This window comes from Bombina bombina, chromosome 5, assembly GCF_027579735.1.
Source record: "Bombina bombina isolate aBomBom1 chromosome 5, aBomBom1.pri, whole genome shotgun sequence".
Lineage (NCBI taxonomy): Eukaryota > Metazoa > Chordata > Amphibia > Anura > Bombinatoridae > Bombina > Bombina bombina.
Genome location: NC_069503.1, coordinates 357,504,470 through 357,530,383, shown reverse-complemented (window position 1 = coordinate 357,530,383; position 25,914 = coordinate 357,504,470). Strand labels below are relative to the sequence as shown.

Genomic DNA, 25,914 nt, shown 5'->3' with positions numbered 1-25,914 from the left:
AATAGGTCTTATGGTTGTTTCATTGGACAATTATTCCTTTGCTCGATTCCATCTGAGAGTCTGATGTTATTCATGTTTAGATAGTGGACCGTGGATCTTGTGGCTCTGTGTCGGAGGATAGATCTAGATCTGTCAAAATGAGATTTTTCCCTGTGGATCAGAGAGGGGAATTAGTGATAGATCGCTCGCTTAGCTTATGAGAGGTAGCGGGATTGTTGCCCTCATTCCCCAGAATTTCTTGGTTTTCTCAGGAACATCTGTCTCTGGGCACATGCTCCCAGAGACCTTCCTGAGTAATAATGACCATGGTCACTTGCCTGTTGGGTGGGTGACTATGGACTTGAGAGGAGTCTGCTCTTCCCATAACCATCTTGGAGTTGAGAATGATCTACAATGCTCTGATGGCTTGACCTCAGTTGTCTTAACCAGTTTTTCAGGTTCTAGTTGAACAATTTAATCTCAGTGGTTTACAATAACCACCTGGGAGAAATCTGGAGTTCTTCGCCATGGTTGGCGTGGATTGTTCGGTGGGCGGATGCTCACATTAGTTTATTCACTATTCACATTTCAGGAGTGAATACCGGGAGCGGACTTCTTGAGCAGTCAGATTTTTCATCCTGGGGAGTGGGCTCTTCTCCTGGAGATGTTCTCCAGGTTAACCCTCTAATGGGGGGGTGCTGGAGTTGGAGACGGCAGTACGCCAAGCTTCCAAGTTATGTTAAAAGTCAAGAGATCAGCAGGCTGCTCTGTTAAATACCCTGACGGTTCTGTGGGATTTCAGTCTGACATCCCTGTTCCTCAGTTTGTTCTCCTTCCACGAGTCATTGCTCTTATCAAATGGGAGTGAACATCAGTATTATAATAGTTCCTGCATAGTCTCACAAGATCTGGTATTACAGACCTAGCAGAGATGTATTTCTTCCACCTTGGTGGTTGTTCCTGAGGAAGGACCTTCTATTTCAGGGTCCATTCTTTTATTGAACTTTTGTTTTCTCTGAAGCTTTCTGCTTGGAGATTAAATGGTTAGTTCTGTCTAAGTGTTTTTTTTTTTTTTTTTTTTTTAATCAGTCATTGAGACCATGATTCAGGCTCGCAAGCCTATTACTGGTAATTTTTACCATAAGGTATGGCGTAAATTTCCTGATTAGTGTGAATCCCAGGACTACTCTTTGAAGTAGGGTCAGGATTCCTGGGGGTTTTGCCTTTTCTCCGGGAAGGTCTGGAGGACAGTTTGTCAGTCAGTTTTCTGAAAGGTCAGATTTCTGCGTTATCCTTTTTTACACAGGTGTCTGGCGGATGAGCCAGACGTGTAATCTTTTTGTCAGACCCTGGTTAGTATCAGGCCTGTGATTAAGTCTGTTGCTCCTCTTGGCGTTTTAACCTTAGTTTTAAGGTTTTGCAGCAGGCTCAGTTTGAGTCATGGCATTCCTTAGATTTTGATTATTTTTATATTAGAAGTTTTTGCTATATCTTCTGCTCGAAGATTTTAGGTACTCTCGGCTTTGCAGTGTGATTCGCTTTATCTTATTTCGGATAAGGCAGTTATTTATCCTAAGTGGAAATTTTGTTTGGGAATTTGTTGTGCGTGTACAATTTGTTGTGCGTTCTTAATATTGTTTTCTCTGTATCAGAAAGCTACTGCTACTTCTCTTTTCTCTGGTCAAGAAGTTTATTTTCTTTATTTTTCAGACTGCGGGGCTGCAGTCTGCTAAGAGAGTTATGGCTCATAACACGAGGGCTGTCTCTTCTTTTTGGATTTTCACAGATGAAGCTTCTGTGGATCGGTTTTGCAAGGCTGCAACTTGGTCTTCATTGCATACTTTTTCAAATTTTTCAAATTTGTTTCTTTTGCCTCGACTGAGGCTTCTTTTTGGAGAAAGGTTTCAAGCGGTGGTGCCCTCTGTTTAGGTCTACTTGTCTTGTCCCTTCCTATTCATCTGTGTCCTCTAGCTTGGGAATTGATTCCCAACAGTAATTGATAAAACCGTGGACTCACCATATCTTAGGAAAGAAAACAGGATTTATGCTTGCCTGATAAATCTATCTCTTTCCGGATATGGTGAGTCCACGGCCCCGCCCTTTATTTCAAGACAGTATTTTTACTTAACCTCAGGCACCTCTACACCTTGTGTTACTCCTTTTTTTCTCCATTTTCCTTTGGTTGAATGACTGGGGGCTGTTGGAGGGGAAGTGATACTTAACAGCTCTGCTGTGGTGCTCTTTGCCGCCTCCTGCTGGCCAGGAGGGGTATTCCCAACAGTAATTGATGAAAACAGTTGACTCACCATATCCGGAAAGAAATAGATTTATCAGGTAAGCATAAATCCTGTTTTTCAATTGTTCCCTCTTCTTTATGCATTGGGAGTTCCTGAAAAGCTTGTAAATTAGAATCACAGGTTTAAAAAACATGCCAATGCTTACACAAAATCCTGTGTACCGTCTTACCAACATCGTATTTGGTTACAAAAATAACCATTTTGTACTTTTATTGTGTAAACCAAGTATTTTCATTTGGATTCCTCACCATTACCAAAAAAGTTCTTAGTTTTAATGTCCTAAAGAATTTAAGTCCTTGCTTAATTAAAAATAAATTGCATGACTGTTCAGTACAAAAGGACAAAGTTTGATCCTTGGACCTATTGTTTCAGTGATGGTAATGAGGTGTCCGTAGTAATAATAAAGAGCATCTGCTGCTGTGAGTAGGAGCTTTTTTCTCCATGTTGTTCCGGTGCTTCCTGTGTCATTTGCCCCCTCTTGTGTTGCCAAATCTCCTTCCGTTCACATTGTGTCAGTGGAGGAACTCTTTGAGCTGGAGCCAGTGTATATTCTGCATGTGCGACAGTTTCTCAAAGCGGAAATATCAACCCCTTCCCTTCTTGCTGAGTCCCATACCCAACAATATACTGTTCTGGCATTGTAGTCATCCAGGAATTTTTGAAAAGCTGGTGTATTCCAGAGAAACATATGTTGGATATTCGAGGACTGTACAAACTATTTTCTTCCCTTAAGGGCTAAACTTCATATTGTAACCTCTTTTGTTGCCCAACGATTATCCACCCCTTACATAAAATATATGGTGGGTGAACTGTGCGCTAACAGTTTTTCTATACTTTATGTATGTCGCTGTGATTATTGGTCTTTTTTTATGTCCTTTTTAACAATAAATATTTTTAGCATTTCCTGGAGTTCCTGTGTATGTCCAGGCAACCGTGGGGCTTTAAACCTGACACCTATATACTAAGAGCTGAGTTACAGCCCACTGTGTACCTCTCTCAACAGACGTGTTTTTCCTGTTTACTTTGGAGGTCATATATGTGGAATATACAGATTTGGTTTACACTTGACGGCCTTATCATTGATCCTATACCTTGTACTAAAAGCATTGTTTGCTTTATTGTTTTCTATTTTTGTCTATACTTTGTGTGTTGATCTTATATTTTCTATATCGTGATCTTTAATGGTCTTCCAGAGTTACAAAATTTGTGTATCCACATTTTTAATAAATTGGCCAACCTCCTCAAGTAATATATTGTGGAGCTTTGTACATGAATTCCTCAGCTGTTTCTTTTGGGTGACCATTTCGTTTTGCAAACACTCCGCGAGTAACACCATTATATCGAAGGAGCACTTTATTATTATTATTATTATTATTATACTTTATTTATAAAGCGCCAACATATTCCGCAGCGCTGTCCATGGGTTCAATTCATTTAAATAAAACAATGATATAAAACTTGTAAGAGACAAGACAAATTTTTACAAACACATACATGGGGAAATTAAGGGCCCTATTCTAGAATGGTAGGAGGTTGAGAAACAGGAGGTGAGGACTGCAAGATTGAGAAAGATGTTAATGCAGAGTTAGATGAGGGAAATTTTAGCTAAGTGAAATTCATTTATTACTGAGTTGGGTGGTAGGCTTTTCTGAACAAAAAAGTCTTCAGGGAGCATTTAAAAGAAAAAAGATTAGGGGAAAGCCTGACAGCACGAGGGAGAGTGTTCCAGAGGGTAGGTGCAGCACAACAGAAGTCCTGCAGTCTAGCTTGGGAAGAGGTGATAGTCGAAGATGCAAGGAGCAGGTCATTATTGGATCTTAGTGGGTGGGCTGGAGTATACTTATTGATTAGAGAGGATAGGTAATGGGGAGCGGCGTTGGTGAGAGCTTTGTATGTAAGGGTGGGAATTTTGAATTTAAGTCTGCTGTGAATGGGGAGCCAATGAAGGGACTTGCAGAGAGGTGCAGCAAATACAGAGCGACGGGAAAGGTGGATTAGCCTGGCAGAGGCATTTAGGATGGATTGAAGGGGGGAGAGGCGGGAAAGAGGAAGGCCGATAAGTAGGTTATTGCAGTAGTAAAGTCTGAAATAACCAGGGAGTGTATTATTTGCTTTGTGGTGTTAGCGCTCAGAAAAGGGTGAATCTTGAAAATATTACGTAGGTGGTTGCGGCAGGATGAAGAAAGCGATTGGATGTGGGGGACAAAGGATAGATTTGAGTAAAGTGTAAGTCCGAGGCAGTGGCAATGGTTAGATGGTGATGCTGTCTACAGGGATGGAAAAGGCAGATATCGACGTAGAGCTTGAGGGGGAGATTAGAAGGAGGTCAGTCTTGGACATGTTAATCTTTAGGTGGTGAGAGGTCATCCAGAAAGAAATACCAGATAAGCACTTATTTAGGATCAAGCCTAGGGATAGTGCAGTTAGAAACTGCTTCTGATATCAATGATACAGGGCTTAACACAGTCCTGCCTGACAAGCTCGACTTAGGGATTAGCGTAACCGGATTTGTTAGTGCGGCAGCCTGGCGACTGCCCAGGTAAGTAAAGCACTGACAAGTCAGCATGGTTGCAAATAAAGTTTTCTAAGCATTGTAGTTCTTTCTGTCATACAAATGGTTAATAAGTCTTTTAATGAACTTCTACATGTCAATAATCCAACATTATTGTATCATTAAATTACTTTGTGGTGATATTTTTGCATTAACATTTTCATTACAATATTTTGAGGACAGTATGACCTAGACACATTTTTGACCTGGAGGAATTGTGATGTTTTTTTTTTTCGTTTTTACAGCAATATCTATAGAATTAGTGCATCAATTATTTTATCTAAATTACTGTGATTTTGTATATCCATTGCAACCTAAAAAAAGCTTATATTAGCAACATTTATAGAACACAGAAGACAAAGAGAGTTTTTAATAGCAGATAAAAACAGAGGACCATCACATCTGTCATGTTGCTTTCTGAAGTATAAGGTTAATACATTCGTAGCCTTATGCATATCAAAAGCATTCTTCATCTTCATCTTATAGGAAGTCAATTCTATGATCAACCACCCTTTCTGTAAGGACGTGATTCCACAAATTACTTAACCTACAGTCCTCAAATTTGACATTATGGCTCGAAGTTCGGAGTTTCTCCTACCATCCTCTTCTTTATTCAATTCTGAATAATGCTTGAAAGTTTCTATCATATCACCTCTCCCTCTATTATTAGCTATGTATATTTCAGTATATTTTTAAACCATGTTCCTACTATTTCAGTAGACCTCTCTTCAGCAGTTTCTAATTTTAATACCCCCTTCTAGAGACTGTTTCCTTAACTATAACTCATATTAAAAATTATTCCTAACTAGTGAACTATAAAGTGGCAGAAACACAGTTTATATGCTGCTTATAACTCTCTTTATAGCAGTGTTTCCCAAACCCAGTCCTCAGGTCCCTTACTCAGGCCAGATATTTATTATATCTTAACTAGAGCACAGGTGAAATAATGCTAAAAAATAATGCCACTCAAATTGCTGTATATAGTAGCATTCCTCAAATTAATCATTTTATCTGCACAATTAGTTGTAAAAAAAATTGTATTCATCCTGAAGCAGTCTATTTCCTTATCTTTTTGCACAACTCTACAATATCATCTTGAGTCTTACTCTCCCTTTCTTCTATCCAAAGAATGTTTGTTTTGTCTCCAGTTTTAATTGACTGTGCTATCTTCCATTCTTTTTGAAGAAACTGCGTAGTTAGCAGTTTTTTTTTTTAGTTTTTTTTTTATTCTCCATATGTCCACAGCTTTATCTGAATGAGTCTGTATTTCTTATACTCTGTATTTACAGCATGTGCTACTTCTCTGGAGAACCCTATTATATAGTTGAATTTAAAATGGCATTCTTCAAATGTTCACACTGTTCTTGTGCTTTAGTAGTCAATGTCTGACCTTTTAAAGAATTGCAAAGGTATTTCCCACAAGTCAGCCTATCTAAAATGTAAAATCTTAGTTGAGCAGTGTCTGTATGCTAAACCATACTATCTGATGACCACCATGTACACATCTGAGACGTATTAAAATTATTTTGGATATAATTTAGGAACTCTTTCTTTTTTTTTTTTTTTTTTTACCTGGAGTCTGTTTGTAGGACATTCTCCTTTGAGCATTAAAGTGACAAAAATATAAAAATTAAACAACTTTCCAATTTACTTATATTATATATTTGCTTTTTTCCCTTGCTATCATTTGCTGAAGTGCATACCTAGGTAGCCTCAGGAACAGCAGTGCACAACTATGAGCTATCTGGTGATTTGGTGGATGCACATATATTTTTCTTGTCATTGGCTCACCAAATGTTCTCAGCTAGCTCCCCATAATACATAGCTGCTCCTGAGCATACTCTTCAACAAAAGATACCAGGGGAATAAAGCAAATTTGATAATAGGAGTATATTGAAAAGTTGTTTTAAGTAGCTCTATTTGAATCATGAAAGTTTAATTTTGACTTTACTATCCCTTTATGACAATTGATCTGGTCATGTTAGGATGCTGTAAAGCACTTTACAACAACAAATCCATGACTCCCTGTTGTTTTATATAATAGGACACTGATATTTTTATTAGCACTTTTCAGTTTTACTGCTTTATGAGTGAATGTCTAATGCAATTAACATTTCCTGTTCTTTTTCTTCACAGCTTATTTCACTTTAAAATCTGCTTATACCACAATCTTCTCAGAGAGGGAAAAGCTGAAACATTTCTTAGAACATGAGTCATCCCAGTCTGCTCAGATCACCAGTCTAAAGAATGCCTTATCATCGGTAACATATTTATATTTATCATAGCTTGTCAATGTGTATAGAACTTCTGACATCAAATAGTACATTCACTATGTGTAACGTTTATATTTACTATATTTAAATCATATAAATCTGCAACTCAGCATATTAGAAATATTTATATAAAATGGTCTCAGCATTTATTTTTAGAGAGAAAATTCTTTATGATAAAAGACCTGTGTACAGTCATTTCCGAAGGCAAGGTCCAATGCTTTACAATAAAAAAATATCAATTTACTAGTGCCATAAACAAACACCATGGTATTATTTAGTACAAAGTACAGCATTCAGTTCATGGGTTCAAATGTAATCCATAAAATAAGGCACGCAAAGGCTGTTGATGAGCAAAGACATTTAAAACCATTAGAAAACTAAATTATTGTGAGCCATTTCTAGACCCTGATATGAGCCCTGACATCCAGGTTGGTGAATGATGGTAATAGGGGAAGACCGAGTGATGCTTGAGTTCTTCCAAGATTAATTACACTAAAACAATTAACTTCATTACAGTTAAGGATTCTGGGTGGGGCATGAAAGTAAGGTTAAGGGACACTGAACCCAAATTTTTTTCTTTCATGATTCAGATAGAGCATGCCATTTTAAGCAACTTTCTAATTTACTTCTATTATCAATTTTAATTCATTCTCTTGCTATCTTTATTTGAAAAAGAAGGCATCTCAGTTAAGGAGCCAGCAAATGTTTGCTTCAGTACCATGGACAGCACTTGTTTATTGGTGCTGACCAATCAGCGAGGACAACCCAGGTTGTTCACCAAAAATGGGCCAGCATCTAAACTTACATTCTTGCTTTTCAAATAAACATACCAAGAGAATGAAGAAAATTTGATAATAGGAGTAAATTAGAAAGTTGCTTAAACATGCATGCTCTATGTGAATCACAAAAGAAAATTTTTGAGTACAGTGTCCCTTTAAGTATTGCTTCTCTGTTAACATCTCAATCCATTTTATACACACCCCCTGCAACAGGTATAAGGGTCGATCACAATCTATCGGATGAGGCCTTTTTTGTCTGTTGTTTTTCTGTCTTATAAGCTCATTTTTCAATTCCATACGATCACAATACAGTATTTTCCGCTATTTCCTTTTTCCGCTATTTCCTGCAACCATGATCATGTTTTTGGCTCCTTTATAAAAGTTCTATTTTTAATATGGGGGCAAAATGTTCTCAGCAATCACAATCTATGTTCAAGAGACTTTTCAATGACTTTCGAGACCAGTTTTGATTTTTCACATTCAAAACCTCAAGGTACTTGATAAAGCCTCAAAATTGCATTTTGGACATCTTTGCAAGTATTCCAAGGCTACTTGGAATCATTCTATTATATTGCACATTCTGAAAATTGCAATGGGAGACATTTTACTGGTGAATTAGCATACATGGTATTGATTCATTAAAGCTCTATTCATCACTATTGTATAGTCCTTCAGCAGTGGCTGGGGCATACTTTTACATATGTACCTGTGTTGAGTACATGCTATCCTGTACAGCTAAGGGGCTATACAGGAAAAGTGAGATCAGGTCCCCAACATCTACAAATGGTGTGTAGCAAGTCACACTTGCACTGTTCTGATTGTCACTAACAAACAAGTGTCTTCATAACTGCCCTTTAAAACGAGATGCATAATAGTGGGCTCAAAAAGAACCTATTGTAATTTGAATCCATCCTCACCTGCAACCCTCGCAACATGGTATCTGCATAGAAGATGTTCAAGCAACGATTACGCCTTCATGATCCTGTTATTATAGGGGATGTGTCACTGTCACGACAGTGCCTCCTTGCGCCTGCATTATTGAACTGAAATTCATGAAGGTGCGATCCTGTTTAGTAGTTTAATAATGTAGGTTACCATGTCTTAATGATGCCATCTTAATAAAACTAGAATGTGTTAGACAATTCTATTTGTATCTTTCTAAAAAATGTAGTTGTTCAATGTGTTCCGTACGAAGCTAGTTATAAATATATATGGTGTATGTAAGTTCGATTTTAATATATATAAATATTACACTTATTTCACATTTCAAAATAGCAATATTCTTTGCATTTATTATGTTTGATGGTGTCTAATGGCCTTACCTTATGCTTATCTCCCTATAAATCTGACACATTTTATATATCTAGCTATGCATAATATATGCTGTTCATTTTTATTTCATAATTTGTTTTGCTTCAGTGGTTAGCTTTAAAGGGACATGAAACCCAATTTTTTTCTTTCATGATTCAGATAGAGAATACAATTTTTAACAACATTCCTATTTACTTCTATTATCTAATTTGCTTTATTGTTTAGATATTCTTTGTTGAAGAAATAGCAATGCACATGGGTGAGCCAATCACACAAAGCATCTATGTGTAGCCACCAATCAGCAGCTACTGAGCCTATCTAGATATGCTTTTCAACAAAGGATATTAAGAGATTGAAGCAAATTAGATAATAGAAGTAAATTGAAATGTTGTTTAAAATTGCACGCTCTTTCTTAATCATGAAAGAAAAATATTGGGTTTAGTGTCCCTTTAATTGTATTTCTGATGTAATATTTATGCCTATATATACAGGCCTACCTTGGAGATATTGCGGGGTCGGTTCCAGACCACCACAATAAAGCGAATATAGCAAAAAAGTGAGTCACACTTATTTGTTTTGTTTCCCAGTGCATATAAAAGTTACATTTACACTGTGCTGTAGTCTATTAAGTGTGAAATAGCATTATGTCTAAGAAAACAATGTACATACCTTAAATTAAAATAATTTATTGCTAAACAATGCTAACCATCATCTAAGCCTTCAGTGAGTCATACATTTTTGCTGGTGGTGTTTGTATATATAGTTGTGTATTTATGTGTTTATTTGTGAAATAGCTCCGATAGACTTGCTCGACACAGGGTTGCCACAAACCTTCAATTTGTAAAAAGAGCAATATCTGTGAAGCACAATTAAATGAGGTATGCCTGTATATATAATGTGCGTGTGTGTGTATATATATAAAGAAAAGTTCATAGGCATATGCACTCCCACCAACCGTTCAACTGCCAGGGTGCTTTCAAAGTATTCAATGCCTTTATTAGTTTGTTTGTTTGGAGTTTTCAATTGTCAGAGGAAGGGAAGTCTGATTGAAGTCTGAAGCCCAGCGAGTGCTTTTCCTGTTACATTTTTATATATATATATATATATATATATATATATATATATATATATATATATATATTTATTATATATATATATATATATTATATATATATGATCAATCAAAGAAAAAAAGGGAGGAGAGGTAGGGAAACAGGGAAAAGGGAAAAAAAAGGGAACAGAATGCTCTATGCCAGCACAAATCAATTACACTAAATAATGGATATAAGCCCTACAGGCCGGTGTCTGACTAATGTCACTAGGGAAATAGAGAGCCCCTCCTAATCTATAAGCATAGACATCAGACATAAGTATATAGCAAAATTACATATAAATTTAAAATATCAATAATATAAAAGAACAAGTATGTATCAAAAAGTGGTAATAGCAAGAACAACCTAACTACCAATGGCCATTAGAGCTCAAACCCAATCAAGTGATATAATGGATAACCTTTGATATCTAAAAGATTGTGTATCCAGGGGTGCAAGGGGGCATAAATTGTATCATAAATAATTAAAGAAAAAAATAGGATAGAAAACAAAGAGAAAAACAGTATGCCCTATGCCAGCACTATCCATCAAAAAAGATAAAGCTATCAGTGCAGGGTGTGGTGGCTACTGGTCCGAGAGAAACAAGCCCCTCTCCCATAAACACTATGTTGCTAGCAGATGAGTTACAAAAAATACTATTTATTAAACAATTCATACATATGAAATTAAAACAACAAATGATTAGTGCCTATATAAAAATAGTACCTATGCACCAATGGCCATTGGGAAAAACAAAAGTCCCCTTTTAAGGTAAAGAGCTCATAAAATGAATGTAATGGTGAAATAAAGTGACTGATGTCTGTGTCTTTGAGCCTTCACAGATTAGTATAGGATAGCTCATATAGTGATCCTATATGCTTATTTCAATCCAGAGTCTCTTCCAATAAAGTCCATACAAGAAAACACACGGTACTCCAAGCAATAGGCAGTAAGCACATGGATAGCGAGTGTGAAACAGCAAGCAATATCAAAGAATGTTAGTTTGTAGGGTAGCAGTTCATGCAATACACATAGACAGGTGAGCGGTGAAGCGGCAAATAAGCAGTTCATTCAGTACAGACCAGCTGTGAATACAAGCATCGGGTGCAAATTTCCAAATCACAACTGGGTATTCTCACTTGCATTGTACAACCTACTGAGGGCTTGCCCTCGCCTAAGGGACCCTTATAGTAAAGCGAGAAAACAGGTTAGATCTAACCAGTCTTCATAGTGGTGTGGTATCCATATGTGTGGTGATCCGATCACGGCTATCCAGGTCATTGGAGCTTTAAGGCTACTTCCCCTGTATGTGCTATATATGCTCTGTCTCCATAGATAAATTGTTCTTGCTGATCCTTGCAGCTTGGTTAGTGTGGTCGGTATGGCAGGCAGTCTCCCAAACAGTCAAAGTGAATCAGGACACTCGACTGGCCTAGCCGAGGTAGTAAAACAAAGTAACGCTACACGTGTTTTGCTGCTGGGGATACTCTATGCAGCTTCTTCAAGGTGTAACTTTCCTTGTGGTTTGTATATAAGATCCATACTTCTAAAACACTGGGATACACTGATGGTAGACCCAACTCTTAAGACAATAGTGGGTGAGACACCATTGATGACCCAAAGAAGGTCACCAAACCTACGGGATAAACTAGTGCATAGTCACTTTAGAAACTCTGTCAAGGATCAGAATTGGCTCCAAAATTACCAAAAGAAAGATGGCAACTTCCCATGTGGGAGATGCAGTGTCTGTTAGAGCATCCAAAAAGGCAACAAAGTTATAGATGCCCAGGTGACGAACACACAATAATTGGCCATATTAATTGTAGGAGTGAAAGACTAGTCTATGCAGTATCATGTTCGTGCCCACAATTCTACATGGGAAAAACCTATAGAGAGCTAAAAGAAAGGGTAAAAGAGCATAGGAGGGATATTAAAAATGAAAATCTGATAGATAGCAGTTTGGCAAGACACTACTTCAAATGCCACAATAGCACTGCTGTTGGTTTAAAAGCTATGGGCTTGGAATTGATAGATCTGCAAGGAAGAGGTGGGGACTTAGATAAACGATTACTTCAGGCTGAATGCAAATGGATCCACAATATTGATACCCTGAAACCAAAGGGTCACAAATGCTCGTGCCAGATCACAAGTTCAGTAATGTAGGCACAGGCCCTTTCAAAAGGCACTCTCATGAACAAGTTTGAACTTAGTGTACATGGAGGCATGTCCCCTATAAAAACCTGTTCATAAATGGCACAATCTTGTATAAGGGTCTTTTAGGAAGATACATAGCAAGGCAGTGGGGTCTCCTTCTATCCCCCCCCCCCCTCCCCCCTCTAGCTTTACTCCAATTTCTGACTTTTCTATCACGGACGGCAGCGTCACCATCTTTCGATCACCCCAAGTCTGCTGCCTTGGAATTACACTTGACTCCAATCTGTCCTTCATTCCCCATATTCAATTCCTCTCTTCATCCTGCCGCAACCACCTACACCAGTGTTTCTCAACAGCCGGGCCGCGGCCCACTACCGGGCCGCGACGGCCCTGCTGGTGGGCCGCGACCCGACATTGCCTCCAGACACTCGCTCTGACAGGCCGCCTTTACACATCTCCTAAATTTTGGACGGGCCTGTCAGAGTGCCACTGCGCATGTCAGTTTGCGCACTGTGAGCATGTAGCGGCGGGCGGGCGCACTGTGACCGGGTAGAAGCGGCTGGCGGCGTGCAGAGCGTGAAGCATCAGCTCACAGGTAAGTAAGCCCACTGACACCAATGACATAATTACGGCCACTGACACCAATGTATATATTTAGGGCGACCACTGGACACCAATGTGCATTTGTAAACTGTGTGTGTGTATATATATATAGAGAGAAAGAGAGAGGGGGAGAGAGAGAGAGAGAGAGAGAGAGAGAGGGGAGGAGAGAAAGAGACTGTGTATGTGTGTATATATATATATATATATATATATATATATATATATTTCTTCCAAACCTACTGCAACCCACTCCCGATGCTTACCGGGCCCTGGACCGGTCCGGCTAAAACTTACCGGGCTCTGAGGTCACTTAGGTTGAGAACCACTGACCTACACAATATCTACAAAATTTGGCAATTTCAGAGCACCAACACCACTAAGCAACTAATCCACTCCCAACTTGACTACTGCAATAACCTACTAACTGGCCTTCCTCTCTCCTGTCTCGACCCTTTAAATCCATCCTAAATCCCTCTGCTAGGCTAATCCACCTTTCCCATGGCTCTGTACCTTCTGCACCTCTCTGTGAGTACCTTCACTGGCTCCCCATTCAAAGCAAAATTCGATTAAAATCCTCACCCTGACATACAAAGCCCTTACCAATGCTGCCCCCCACTACCTGTCCTCACTAATCAATAAATAAACTCCAGCCCGCCCCTAAGGTTCAGCAATGACCTGCTCCTTGCATCTTCTAGAGATAAAAAGGGAAAACTGTAGTGTAATGTATCAATGCAAACATTCATACTCCTGTGACAGTCAGCACAAACATGATAATTTATTTACTGGCCTGTTCCAGGAGATTCCCAAATGTTGTTATATCCCAAACTAATAGTTAGTGGATCAAACGGCTTACCATGTATACAGCAGCTTCATACAGCTGCATCTTCTACCAGCACCTCTTCCCACGCTGGACTGCAGAATTTCTCTTGTGCGGCACCAACCCACTAGAATGCACTTCATCATGCTGTCCACTTTATTCTAATCTGTCCTCCTTTAAACGCTCCCTAAAGACATTTTTTTTTCAAGGAAGCCTACTACCCAACTCAGTAACAAATTAATTACACTTACTTAATAATTGCCATCATCTAACTCTGTACTAATTGAATTCTCACCTTTTTCAGCCTTCACCTCCTGTTTTTCACCCTCCTACCCAACCCTTCTAGATAGTAAGTTCCGATGGGAGTTCGGACCTCAATTCCTCCGGTATTTTTTTGTTAAATTGTGTTTTCTTTTAAAAATATTGTATCGTTGTTGTACTCTTATCATTTGTACTTATGGACATCACTGCAGAATTTGTTGGCGCTTTATAAATAAAGTATAATAATAAAATAAAAATAATACAAAGAATGTTAAAATCCAGTAAAATAAGATTTTGTGTGTTTTATATAGATACTCAGTCCCCATTTTGTTTTCAGTTCACAACAAACCTAAATAGGGTTGCCAGCTGTCCTCCATAAAAATACTGGACAATCTGTAGGTGACTAGTCAGAATGGTCTGTGGGATTACTCAGACACCTCCACCTAAACTCTACCTTAGACCCCTCTCTTGATCCTAACATATATATTTCTTTCATTCCATGAGCCATTATTCCTAGGAAATACCTCTCCTGACCACAAGGAGGAGGAACATACTTCCAAAACTCCATGAGCCCTTAAAACTAGACGCAGTAATTTCCTGAAAGTTTTAAGTCCAGTAATGTGGGTGCCTAATAGGTGAGTATAGGGGGGGTTTTTGTAAGCACTTACTTAGCCTATAGACTGCTTATAGGTACACATTGCCAGTGGACTGTTGTGACAGGCAGGATTTTGTAATGTGCTATTAATTTTACGCTTTACTGGTATTTGCACTTGTCAGATTTTTTAACATAGTTATCCATATTTTTTTTTGAATTAAATTTTATTGAGGATTAAAAAATAGACATACAGGAATCCCATTGTAACATAACAAAAATATACGAGCAATCTGTTCCATAATAATGAAATGACATATGAGCAAATAGGTACATAAATGTAGAATAAAGCGGAGCACAATAACAAAGTCAACTATCTAAGTAGTACTTGTAAAATAGAATAAAAAAAAAGAAAAGTCAAATACTAATCCTCATTTTTCCACCTCCATAACACAAGTGAGGCCCCTGTTGAACCTCCAGCACATTTAATATGAAAAATAACAGGAGGGTTACTTTTATATAAGGTCCCTTTTGGACCTTTTGAGTAGTATTGAAACATATTAGTCATAGGTATGACCTATATATCTAGCTTATATGATAAATATAACTATCAACAACAGGGGAAGGGGTAATATTAAGGTAAGAAGCTTAATAAAATTGATATATATATATATGAATCAGGTGACATAAAAGTACATAGAAGAACAGCTGTCTCTGATCAGTAACTTGTGGTAGGCAAAAATGTTATCCTGCTTGATGAATACGGGATATAAGATATGACAGTATAATAAACTAGGGTAGAAACATCAAGATTGTAAAATATTCTTTATGTATTATCCACACCTGGAGTCAAATATTGAAATAGGTTGTGGCATTATTCACGAGTCATAAGATCTCATATTACCTATAGTAATTAATATATTTATTTGCTTCTTAAAGGGACATTAAACACTTTGAGTTGGTAATATAAAATCATAAATTGTATATATAAAACAGCTCTGCAATATACTTTCATTATTTATTTTGTCCTCTTTGCCTGTAATTTCATTCTGAAATTGTGAGCTTTTCAGTTCCTGTTAGAAATGGAAGTGCAGAACACTGTTAAATCTAGCACAACCATTGGCTGCACACTCTAGTGACCTATTTATAACTGTCTCTAATTGGCCACAGCAGAGAAGGTAACACAAGTTACAACATGGCAGCTCCCAGTGTTTTATAGACACTAAAACTTTACACTTATTTTGTCACTTTTTAAACAACTAATGAAACTTTAAAAAATACATCTACATGTTAGTCATGGACTAATCTTTTCTTTGAATGTATCATTCTATCTAGCATGTATTTAGTGTTTAATGTCCCTTTAAGTGTAAAACACGTGCCTGTAAAATTAAAGGGAGAGTTTTCTTGGAATCTGCGTTCCTATGTTTATCAAATAAACAAACAAACAAATAGAGAGGGTGGTGCTAAACTTACGGGAGCTATAGTTGTGGCAAGATAGGAGTATAGAAACTAGATGGAGGCCACTGTGCTGGGTTTTCTCTAATCCCTAGAGAGATATATGTATATTGCATCGAGTATATAAATATATTTGTATGCAGATCACAGTAAGCCCCAACCTGAGTCAAATTTACCTAATGGAGAATGAACCAGTGGGAACAAATAAAGCCATTTCAACAAACCAGTACACATAATAAATAATTTGTTAAGTAAGTGTGGTACTAGTAAGACCTCCTTGAACTATATTGCATCTTATATCATTACATATAGTTGGTAGTACAACAAAAGTGTGGTATCAACCAGGGCCGTCTTTAATATTGACTGGACCCTGGGCAAACATTTTCTTGGGCCCCCGCCCATGCAATTTCGCTCTCCACCCCAACATACCAAAAAACAACTAAATCAATTTAATTTATATATATTGTACATGTACACACAAGCACACACATGTACACACAAACACACACTACAGAGCACACACATGTACACACAAACACACTACAGAGCACACACATGTACACACAAACACACACTACAGAGCACACACATGTACACACAAACACACACTACAGAGCACACACATGTACACACAAACACACACTACAGAGCACACACATGTACACACAAACACACACTGCAGAGCACACACATGTACACACAAACACACACTGCAGAGCACACACATTTACACACAAACACACACTACAGAGCACACACATGTACACACAAACACACTACAGAGCACACACATGTACACACAAACACACACTACAGAGCACACACATGTACACACAAACACACACTACAGAGCACACACATGTACACACAAACACACACTACAGAGCACACACATTTACACACAAACACACACTACAGAGCACACACATGTACACACAAACACACACTACAGAGCACACACATGTACACACAAACACACTACAGAGCACACACATTTACACACAAACACACACTACAGAGCACACACATGTACACACAAACACACACTACAGAGCACACACATGTACACACAAACACACACTACAGAGCACACACATGTACACACAAACACACACTACAGAGCACACACATGTACACACAAACACACACTACAGAGCACACACATGTACACACAAACACACACTACAGAGCACACACATGTACACACAAACACACACTACAGAGCACACACATGTACACACAAACACACATGTACACACAAACACACATGTACACACAAGAGAGCAGTGTCTGCAGCTGCACAGATGTGCAAATCCTCACGTGCCTGCCGCTCCAGCTTTCTGCTGCATGCGCCTATAGTCAGCCCTACCCAGAACAATCCCCACCATCAGAGCAGTTACCTGCTAACAGTGGTAACCTCAGCAGGACCTTTTCTTATGCAGTGAGATTGGCTGGATGCCGAGTTTGGGCTTAGCATTCAGTGCTGCACAGTGCACACCTAAAACAGCACACAGCACTAGCTTGCCATGTCACATGACACCGGCATGGTCTGGCACAGATTCTCACAAATAAATATAAGCAGAAAACTTTTGACTGGGACAGTATCATGACTGACATCAGCAGTCTAGCATGAACCAAAAAAAAAAAATATTATTTTTTTTTAAGGACTTTTGGGCCCCACAACAAAGACTGGGCCCTGGGCAGCTGCCCCTTTTGCCCTGTGTTAAAGACGGCCCTGGTATCAACAAATATGAATCTATTAGCATCAGTCATGTAGTGTTGAATAGTAGGAGTATAGAGCAGGTTCTACTGGGGTCACTCTAAATCTTTATATAGGGGTATCATGAGGACCTAAGTCATTCTGAAACCTATAAAAAGCTAAATATAGTCTAAGCATATGAAACTATACCTAGTCCTTGACTCCCATCTAGTGGTGAGAATTTGTGTAATCATCTTATACCAGGGTGATAAATTTTTAATCTGCCCTCAGGCTTAATACATTTCAACTTAAATTATAAATGGGAAAAGGAACCCTGCCCTAATATCTGCACCGTCCCCCACTAGGCTTCCTGGCTAGTTTTCCCTAGTTTTCCCAAAAGGGTAGAATATAATATTATCCATACTTGTTAATCCATTTTTTATAGGCATATATAAACTAACTATTTATTGGTGCAGGATCAGGTCCATGAGAATTATATCCCTGAATAAATAGCCACTGCTTTAACATATAATAAATTATATGGGAGATAGTTTAAACATTTAACCACATTTGAAACTGGACAAGTACGTTGCGAGAAATACCAGCTTATGATCTTAACCCCTTAATGACCACAATGTACCCTGTATGTCACTGGTCGTTAAGGGTTTTTTCAGGACATAATAGCACAAGTCTAGCAAGAACACGCTATTAATGCCCTCCCTCCAGCAGGCTTTGTGGAATAGAGCATTCTCAACGCTGGTGGCAAGACCGCGCTATAAAACAATCACGTGCCAAAAAAAGGCCAGCGACATACAGGGTACGTCGCTGGTCCTTAAGGGGTTAACTTTACTAGAGATCTAGAATATATATAACAAAAACAACAAAAAAACAACTGGAGATCTGTGTATGCAGTATAAAGAGATAAAAGTAAAACACTGTGTTCCAAAGGCATAAATTCTATGCAATAAAATCTAAAACAGTAAACATAACTATATGTGTAGATCATCTGGGGTTCTCATCAACCTCAAGGAGCCTGGAGTAGCTGATCTCACAGTCTTCATGAAAATGTTCCTGCTATTAAGTGGGAGTTCAGATAGTTCTTAGGTTGCAGTTGTCCTCCTAAATAGGAGAGGCTCTGTTTGGTAAAAGACAGGTTCTTATCCCACGCCAGCTCTCTGGAGCAGTTGCCCCAAGAAGGGATCGTAGGGTTGTGCCAGAGCATAATGATCAGCCTCTTTAGTGCCCTGTTTATGTATCTCTTGTAGGGAGGCGATAAAGACAGATCGGTCTGTTGTGCGGGAATCCCTCAAAGACTAAAAGATGGCCACCCTAATAGAAGATTGATATGTGATGGTCGGGTAGTAAGGGCCCTTCACTCCCGACCACTGCAAGGTAGATGCGTATGTTGGTATGGCCGATGTTCCGCTGCTAGCAACCACAAACTCTGCTTCGTCTTCGCTATAAAGACCTGCTCCCAGGGATCGGCCAAGTCCCACGAGGTCAAGTAATTTCTCGATGTGTACCTGCGTCCGGCAGCTTGTGTCTCGCTATCTCCTGGCATCCACACTGCTGAAGCCGATTTCAAAGGCTCGCCACTCTCCATGATCTCGGACTGGGGCGCATGATGCAAATACATTATGCATCTGGCCATCTCCCTCTCAAACTCCATAAGTAGGGCCTGTAGCAGCTCCTGGAGGTTCTCCATTTTTTCCATGTAGGCCGCAATGTTAGGCAGTCTTTTCAACGGCAATCTGGTTACACTGAAGAGCGTGGTATAGGGAAAAGTCTGCAAAGATAGCTGCTAAGTCTCTTCGGCAGTATTGTACGGTTCCAACTGCAACTAATTTTAAGAATTGATGATAAAATTAAAGTGAAAGTCTGGAGCTCCTCTAAATCACGTCTTGTCACATCAATACTCGGCTCTGCCCCCATATATATATTTTTTTTTTTACTTCGCACACGTATATTTTAAATTTTCTGTGCATCGGGCCTGGCAGGATATCGCATGTCAGTTTATTTTACACGCACATTCTTGTTTTTTATTTCCTTTGTGTGCTGCTGACGTGCATGTGTGGGCTTTTTAGCAAGCTTTGTTTTTTTCTCAAGCTATCACGGTTGTAAAATGTCCATCCAGGTAAGGAGAAGGGTTGAGAAGTGGTAAGAGACCCAGAATGTTACAACTAGTATAGTTCTATAGGAGAGATCAACAACAGTTCTTAGGAGAACTCAAAGAATAGTCAGAAAAGCCGGGCAAGTAGAGTTCCAAATTGTAATCCAGAGAGAGTGGTCAGAAGAGCCATAGGTCAGCAGGAGCTGGGCAATGTCAAAACAGAATCAGGAACCAGAAGAGTCGTCAGAAGGCAAAGCAGGATCAGCAACAGTAGACGGCAACCCGGAACAAGGGACAATGCAGAGACAAGGGTCAATGAGGAAGCCAAGGTCAACGTTCTAGTTCACAATGAAACAGAGGATTTATCAAGTGCCTTGAGGTGTTGAATTTGATAAGCCAAAAAATGGTCTCAAAAGGCTGTTAAAAAATGACCCAAAAAGTATTGAGATCTTTTCAGCTCCGTAGGTAAAATAGGGCTTTTACTGAAGATCCAAAAACCTGTTTGCGAGTGTAGGAATCCGCTTAAAACACACTGTTGTAATCACACGCCCTTTCAGCAGAAAACGCTGCTGCCAAAAGATTGTGATCAAGACCATTATATATTATATAATATTATGTTATATTTAAATATCTTAAATAAATGAATGCTGTAAAAACAATATTATAAAAATAGTTTTATGTTTATGATGCATGTCACTGTCTACGAGTAAGGGAGTGGAGAGTTCCGTTTATCAGCCAGTGGACAGTCTTTTTTTGTTTGTTTTTTGCTGCATACTTTTTTTTTCACATGCACACAGACATACACTTCCCCTTAGCTTCAATATTAAGAAGGAAAAATATTTTAACCTGATACTGTTATTTTATATGTATTAGAGCAGCTTTATTACAGTTCACTATACTGGCCCTTTAAGAAAACAAACAAATAGCATATTACTCACATGTACTGTACACCGTATTACAGTGCTGTAATGTAACTGCAGGGTGTAAAAAATCTTCTACAAATCTCTTCTGATTTAAGCTAAGGAGCCTCTGGAACGTATGTAATGTACATATATATCATAATTGCCAACTGTCCCTGATTCTCAGGGACAGTCCCTGGATTTTGTTGCTTGTCCCTTAATCACTCAGAGTGTCTAGGCAGAGACTACTTGCTGCACCTTCTCTGAGTGAATGATGTTTAAACTTCCACAACTCAGAAGAAAAAACACAAACCGCTCCTCCACACTAAGTAAGGAGCTGTACTGATTTGTTGTAAAAGAGGGGGGATTACTTGGCTACTACTGTAGATAATTTTATTGTTTGCATCTGCATTATTTAGTTAGACAGTAATATTATATTTTAGCACTCTGTATCGTCTGCAGCTTACTGATTTTAGCATGTTTTAAATATACATCACTTCCTACACACAGTGCAAAAATATGAAAATTTAGATTAAATAATTCAAAAGTCAATTTGCCCCCAACAGCTCACCCAGTTTTGTTTGCTGTTTCTCTCCTCCTGTTTATAGTAATTTGACGCACTGCAGCCTGGCTCCTCCTCTGCACCTCAGAGTGTCATTAGGAGTTAAGGATACCTTATGAAGCATTGCTGCTGGCTATTAGGACAGTGAATCTAATGTACAATAGATTTGTGTCACTTCAGGTCTGTGTGTCTTTAAGCACTCAGCTGAGCCCTGCAATAGTGTAATATGTAGGGAAGTGATACTATATAAGAGCTGGACTTAAAAATACTTGATTAGGAGATGGTTTGTTTCATTATAACTTTACTGCAATAGTTAGAGAATGTGTCTAGTTTTATGATCTTTTGGAAGAATTGATGACTGTTAATAGTAAAAATGTTGTAAATATATGCACATTTTATTTGTTTTAATTAGACACTTTAATACATTCTTGACTAGTGATGCAGACTGTTTCCGTTTACTGGTACAAATTCTAAAGTAAAGTCTGTTTTTGCATATTGCTTTACTTCATCTTACATCTCTTCCTATGATGTCTCTTACTGTGATTTCACTGAATATGAAAAAAGACTGCAAATTATGAAATTTAAAATTTGCAGGATGTCGCTTTCTATGGTTCGGAAATGTCTGTGTTTGCAATACTGTTCTGTCTAGGAAGCTTTACCTCTAATTTAAATGGTATAAATAAATATTTATTTCTAATGACACTGTGAGTCCACGGATCATCTTAATTACTGTTGGGAATATCACTCCTGACCAGCAGGAGGTGGCAAAGAGCACCACTGCAAAAGCTGTTAAATACTACTCCCCCTACCCACAATCCCCAGTCATTCTCTTTGCTTTAATCAGTTGCAAGGAGGGGTTACGTTAGGTGTCTGATTCTTCAATCAAGTTTATTTTTTAAGCAGAGCAAGTTTGCTCTGGTTTTCTTTGGGGTTTAGCTGTAGTCCATGTCAGTCTCATAAGTAGAGCAAGTGGTGGCTTTTAAGCATTTGGGAACTAATCCCCACTGGGCCTCCCAAGTAATTTTATGCTGCCCTTGGTTGAAAGTTTGAGTAAGTTTACTTAGCCTTTTCTTTTTTCCACAGGTCCATGTGAGGTAGGAAGCCCCTCTCATACCAAGTGAGCTGTCCTGCTGCCGGACAGATTTTTGAGGTAGTTCCTATTTCTTTCCCTGTTTTGTTATAGGAGAATTTGGCACTTTGACAGTTAATTCTTTCTAAATATACAATCAGCCTTCTAGGTTAACGGTTTATTGTATGGCAGTTTTGCAGGCACTGGGGATGTTTGGCTCAGTTTATTATGTTTTCACTTTGGTGTACATGTTTTTTGTTTGTGTATTAATGGCTACCGGGAGGTTTGTTAGGCCACACCCACAACAGGCGGGCTTATCTGAGATAGCAAGGGAGTTTTTGGTGCCCTTTTAGCTGTTTCCTGTTGTTCCTTGATGTTGCAGCTCTGTTGCATAGCTCCTCAGAGGTGGTTCAGCGTTCTCTCCAGTGCGGCTGTATGGGGGTCCGGATCATTTTCTGACTTTGTTTCTGGCAGCAAGGAGGTCAGGTAGACATTTCAGCAGAGCTTGTTGAGGTATGGAGGTTGCCTGTTGTTGTTTTTTTTTTTGTGGGGCTGTTGCTTTGTTTATATTTAAGTTTCTGTCTGAATTTCAGGGACTATAACGTTTGTGTCTCTTTTTGCTTTCATTTTGTGAAAAATTGTTGCTGCAAGATTTATTGTGTAGTTTATTTAAGGATTTTCTAGTTTAAAAAAAATAATAAAAAATAAATAAAAAAAAGTCTGTTTAAAATTTAAAGAGACAGTAACATGTTTTTGTTTTTGAATTTTTTATTGATTAAGGTTTTTTCCTTTGGAATAAGATGGACCAAGAGGCCCTGCAAACTGTTGCTTGTTCTCTATGTTTAAATACTAATGTAGAGCCTCGAATCCCTTTTTGTTCCTCTTGTACTGAGAGAACATTACATTACAAGGATAGACTTTTTGATTCTGAGCCTTCATTGTCTAAGGCGGATGTTGTTCAGCAGTCTCCTGTAATTCGTAGCTTTCTCCTCATATGTCCCAATCTTCTGCAGTGCTCTATGTTTCGTCTCCAGTTGGTTTTTCCTTGCAGGATATGGCTACCCATATATCCTCGGCAGTATCTGAGGCTTTGTCTGCTTTTCCTATGTTACAGGGGAAGCGCAAGAGAAAGTAAAAGGTTTCTGATTCTGTTGTAATTGTGTCTAGCGTTTCTTCTTATAAGTCTGTGGAGGAAGATACTTCAGTAGCATCTGAGGGTGAGAACTCGGATTCTGATTGTGTAAATCCTTCTTCTGAACCTGAGGTTGTTTCCTTTAGGTTTAAGCTGGAGCACCTCTGTTTGTTACTCAAGGAGGTTTTGGCTACCTTGGATGACTCTGAGGCGTCAGTCATGGTTATTCCTAAGAAATCTAGTAAACTTAATAAGTTTTTTGATGTCCCTTCCTCTGTGGAAGATTTTCCTATACCAGATTGTGTTTCAGATATTATTGCACAAGAATGGGAGAAGCCTGGGATTCCTTTTTCCCATTCTCCAATTTTTAGGAAGATGTTTCCTATTGCTGATCCTATTAAGGAATCTTGGCAGATGGTTCCTAAGGTGGAGGGAGCAGTTTCCAAACTGACTAAGAGGACCACTATTCCTATTGAGGACAGCTGTTCCTTTATAGATCCTATGGATAAGAAGTTGGAAGCTTTGCTTAAAAAGATTTATGTACACGAGGGGTATCAATGGCAACCGGCTGCATGTATCGCTATGGTTACTAGTGCGGCAGCATATTGGTTTGATGCATTGTCTGATTCTATTCAGCAAGATACTCCTCTTGAAGAAATTCAAGATAGAATTAAAGGGACTCTGAACCCAATTTTGTTCTTTCGTAATTCAGATAAAGCATGCAATTTTAAGCAACTTTCTAATTTACTCCTATTATCAATTTGTTTTTGTTCTCTTGCTATCTTTATATGAAAAAGAAGGCATCTAAACAATTTTTTTGATCAGACCCTGGACAGCACTTGTTTATTGGTTGGTTAAATGAATCCACCAATCAGCAAGAACAACCCAGGTTGTGCACCAAAAATTGGCCCGGCATCTAAACTTACATTCTTGCTTTTCAAATAAAGATACCAAGAGAATGAAGAACTTTTGATAATGGGAGTAAATTAGTAAGTTGCTTAAAATTGAATGCTCTATCTATATCACAAAATAAAAAATTTGGGTTCAGTGTCCCTTTAAGGCTTTGAAGTTGGCTAATTCCTTTAATGCAGATGCTTCTCTACAGGTCATCAAGTTGGGAGCTAAGATTTCTGGTTTTGCCATTTTAGCTTGCAGAGCTTTATGGTTAAAATCCTGGTCTGCGGATGTGTCCTTTAAGTCTAAGCTTTTGTCTATTCCTTACAAGGGTAAGACCTTGTTTGGGCCAGGTTTGGCTGAGATTATATCTGATATTATGGGAGGCAAAGGGCATTCTCTTCCTCAGGATAAAAAGAAATTAACAGAAGGGTCGGCAGAGTAATTTTCGTTCCTTTCGTAACTTCTCTGGTAAATCTTCCTCTTCTTCCTTCAAGCAGGAACAGTCCAAGCCATCTTGGAAGTCAAATCAGTCTTGGAATAAGGGGAAGTAGTCCAGAAAGCCTTTTACTGACTCAAAATCAGCATGAAGGGTCTGCCCCCGATCTGGGAATGGATCTTGTGGGGGGCAGACTCTCTTTCTTTGCTCAAGCTTGGGTTTGAGATGTTCAGGATCCCTGGGTGGTAGATATCGTGTCCCAGGGTTACAAACTGGAGTTCAAGAATTTTCCTCCCAGAGGCAGGTTTCTTCTCTCCAGGTTATCTGTAAACCTGATAAAAGGAGAGGGGTTCTTATGTTGTGTTCAGAATCTTGCCGACATGGGAGTGATAGTTCCTGTTCCGGTTCAGGAACAGGGTCTCGGTTTTTATTCTAATCTCTTAGTCGTTCCCAAAAAGGAGGGAACTTTCAGACCTAATTTAGATCTCAAGAGTGTAAACATGTTTCTCAGGGTTCCGTCTTTCATGATGCAAACTATTCGTTCCATTCTTCCTTTGGTTCAGGAAGGTCAGTTTGTGACCACAGTGGATCTAAAGGATGCATATCTGCATATTCCCATTCACAGGGATCATCACAGGTTCCTAAGATTTGCATTTCTAGACAAACATTTTCAGTTTGTAGCTCTTCCTTTTGGTCTGGCAACAGCTCCCAGAATTTTTTCAAAGGTCCTGGGAGCATTGTTGGCGATACTTCGATTGAAGGGTGTTGCAGTTGCTCCTTATCTGGACGACATTCTAGTTCAGGCTCCATCTTTTTAACTAGCAAACTCCCACACGGAGTTGTCTTTTCTGCACTCCCACGGTTGGAAGGTAAATTTAGGAAAAAGTTCCTCAATTCCGGCTACAAGAGTGGTATTTTTGGGGACCATTATAGATTCTCTAGAGATG

General features: G+C 38.8%; 1 protein-coding gene across 5 annotated transcripts in view; it reads left to right on the top strand.

Moving 5' to 3' along the window:
- The window catches only part of OSBPL3 (oxysterol binding protein like 3), a 580,670-nt gene that overhangs the window by 438,710 nt on the left and 116,046 nt on the right, over positions 1 to 25,914 (top strand). For all 5 annotated transcript variants that reach the window (XM_053714156.1, XM_053714152.1, XM_053714153.1 and 2 more), the window contains one exon: positions 6,964 to 7,088. In XM_053714156.1, coding sequence (XP_053570131.1) covers positions 6,964 to 7,088 — 125 coding nt within the window. The remainder of the gene's footprint in view (positions 1 to 6,963; positions 7,089 to 25,914) is intronic.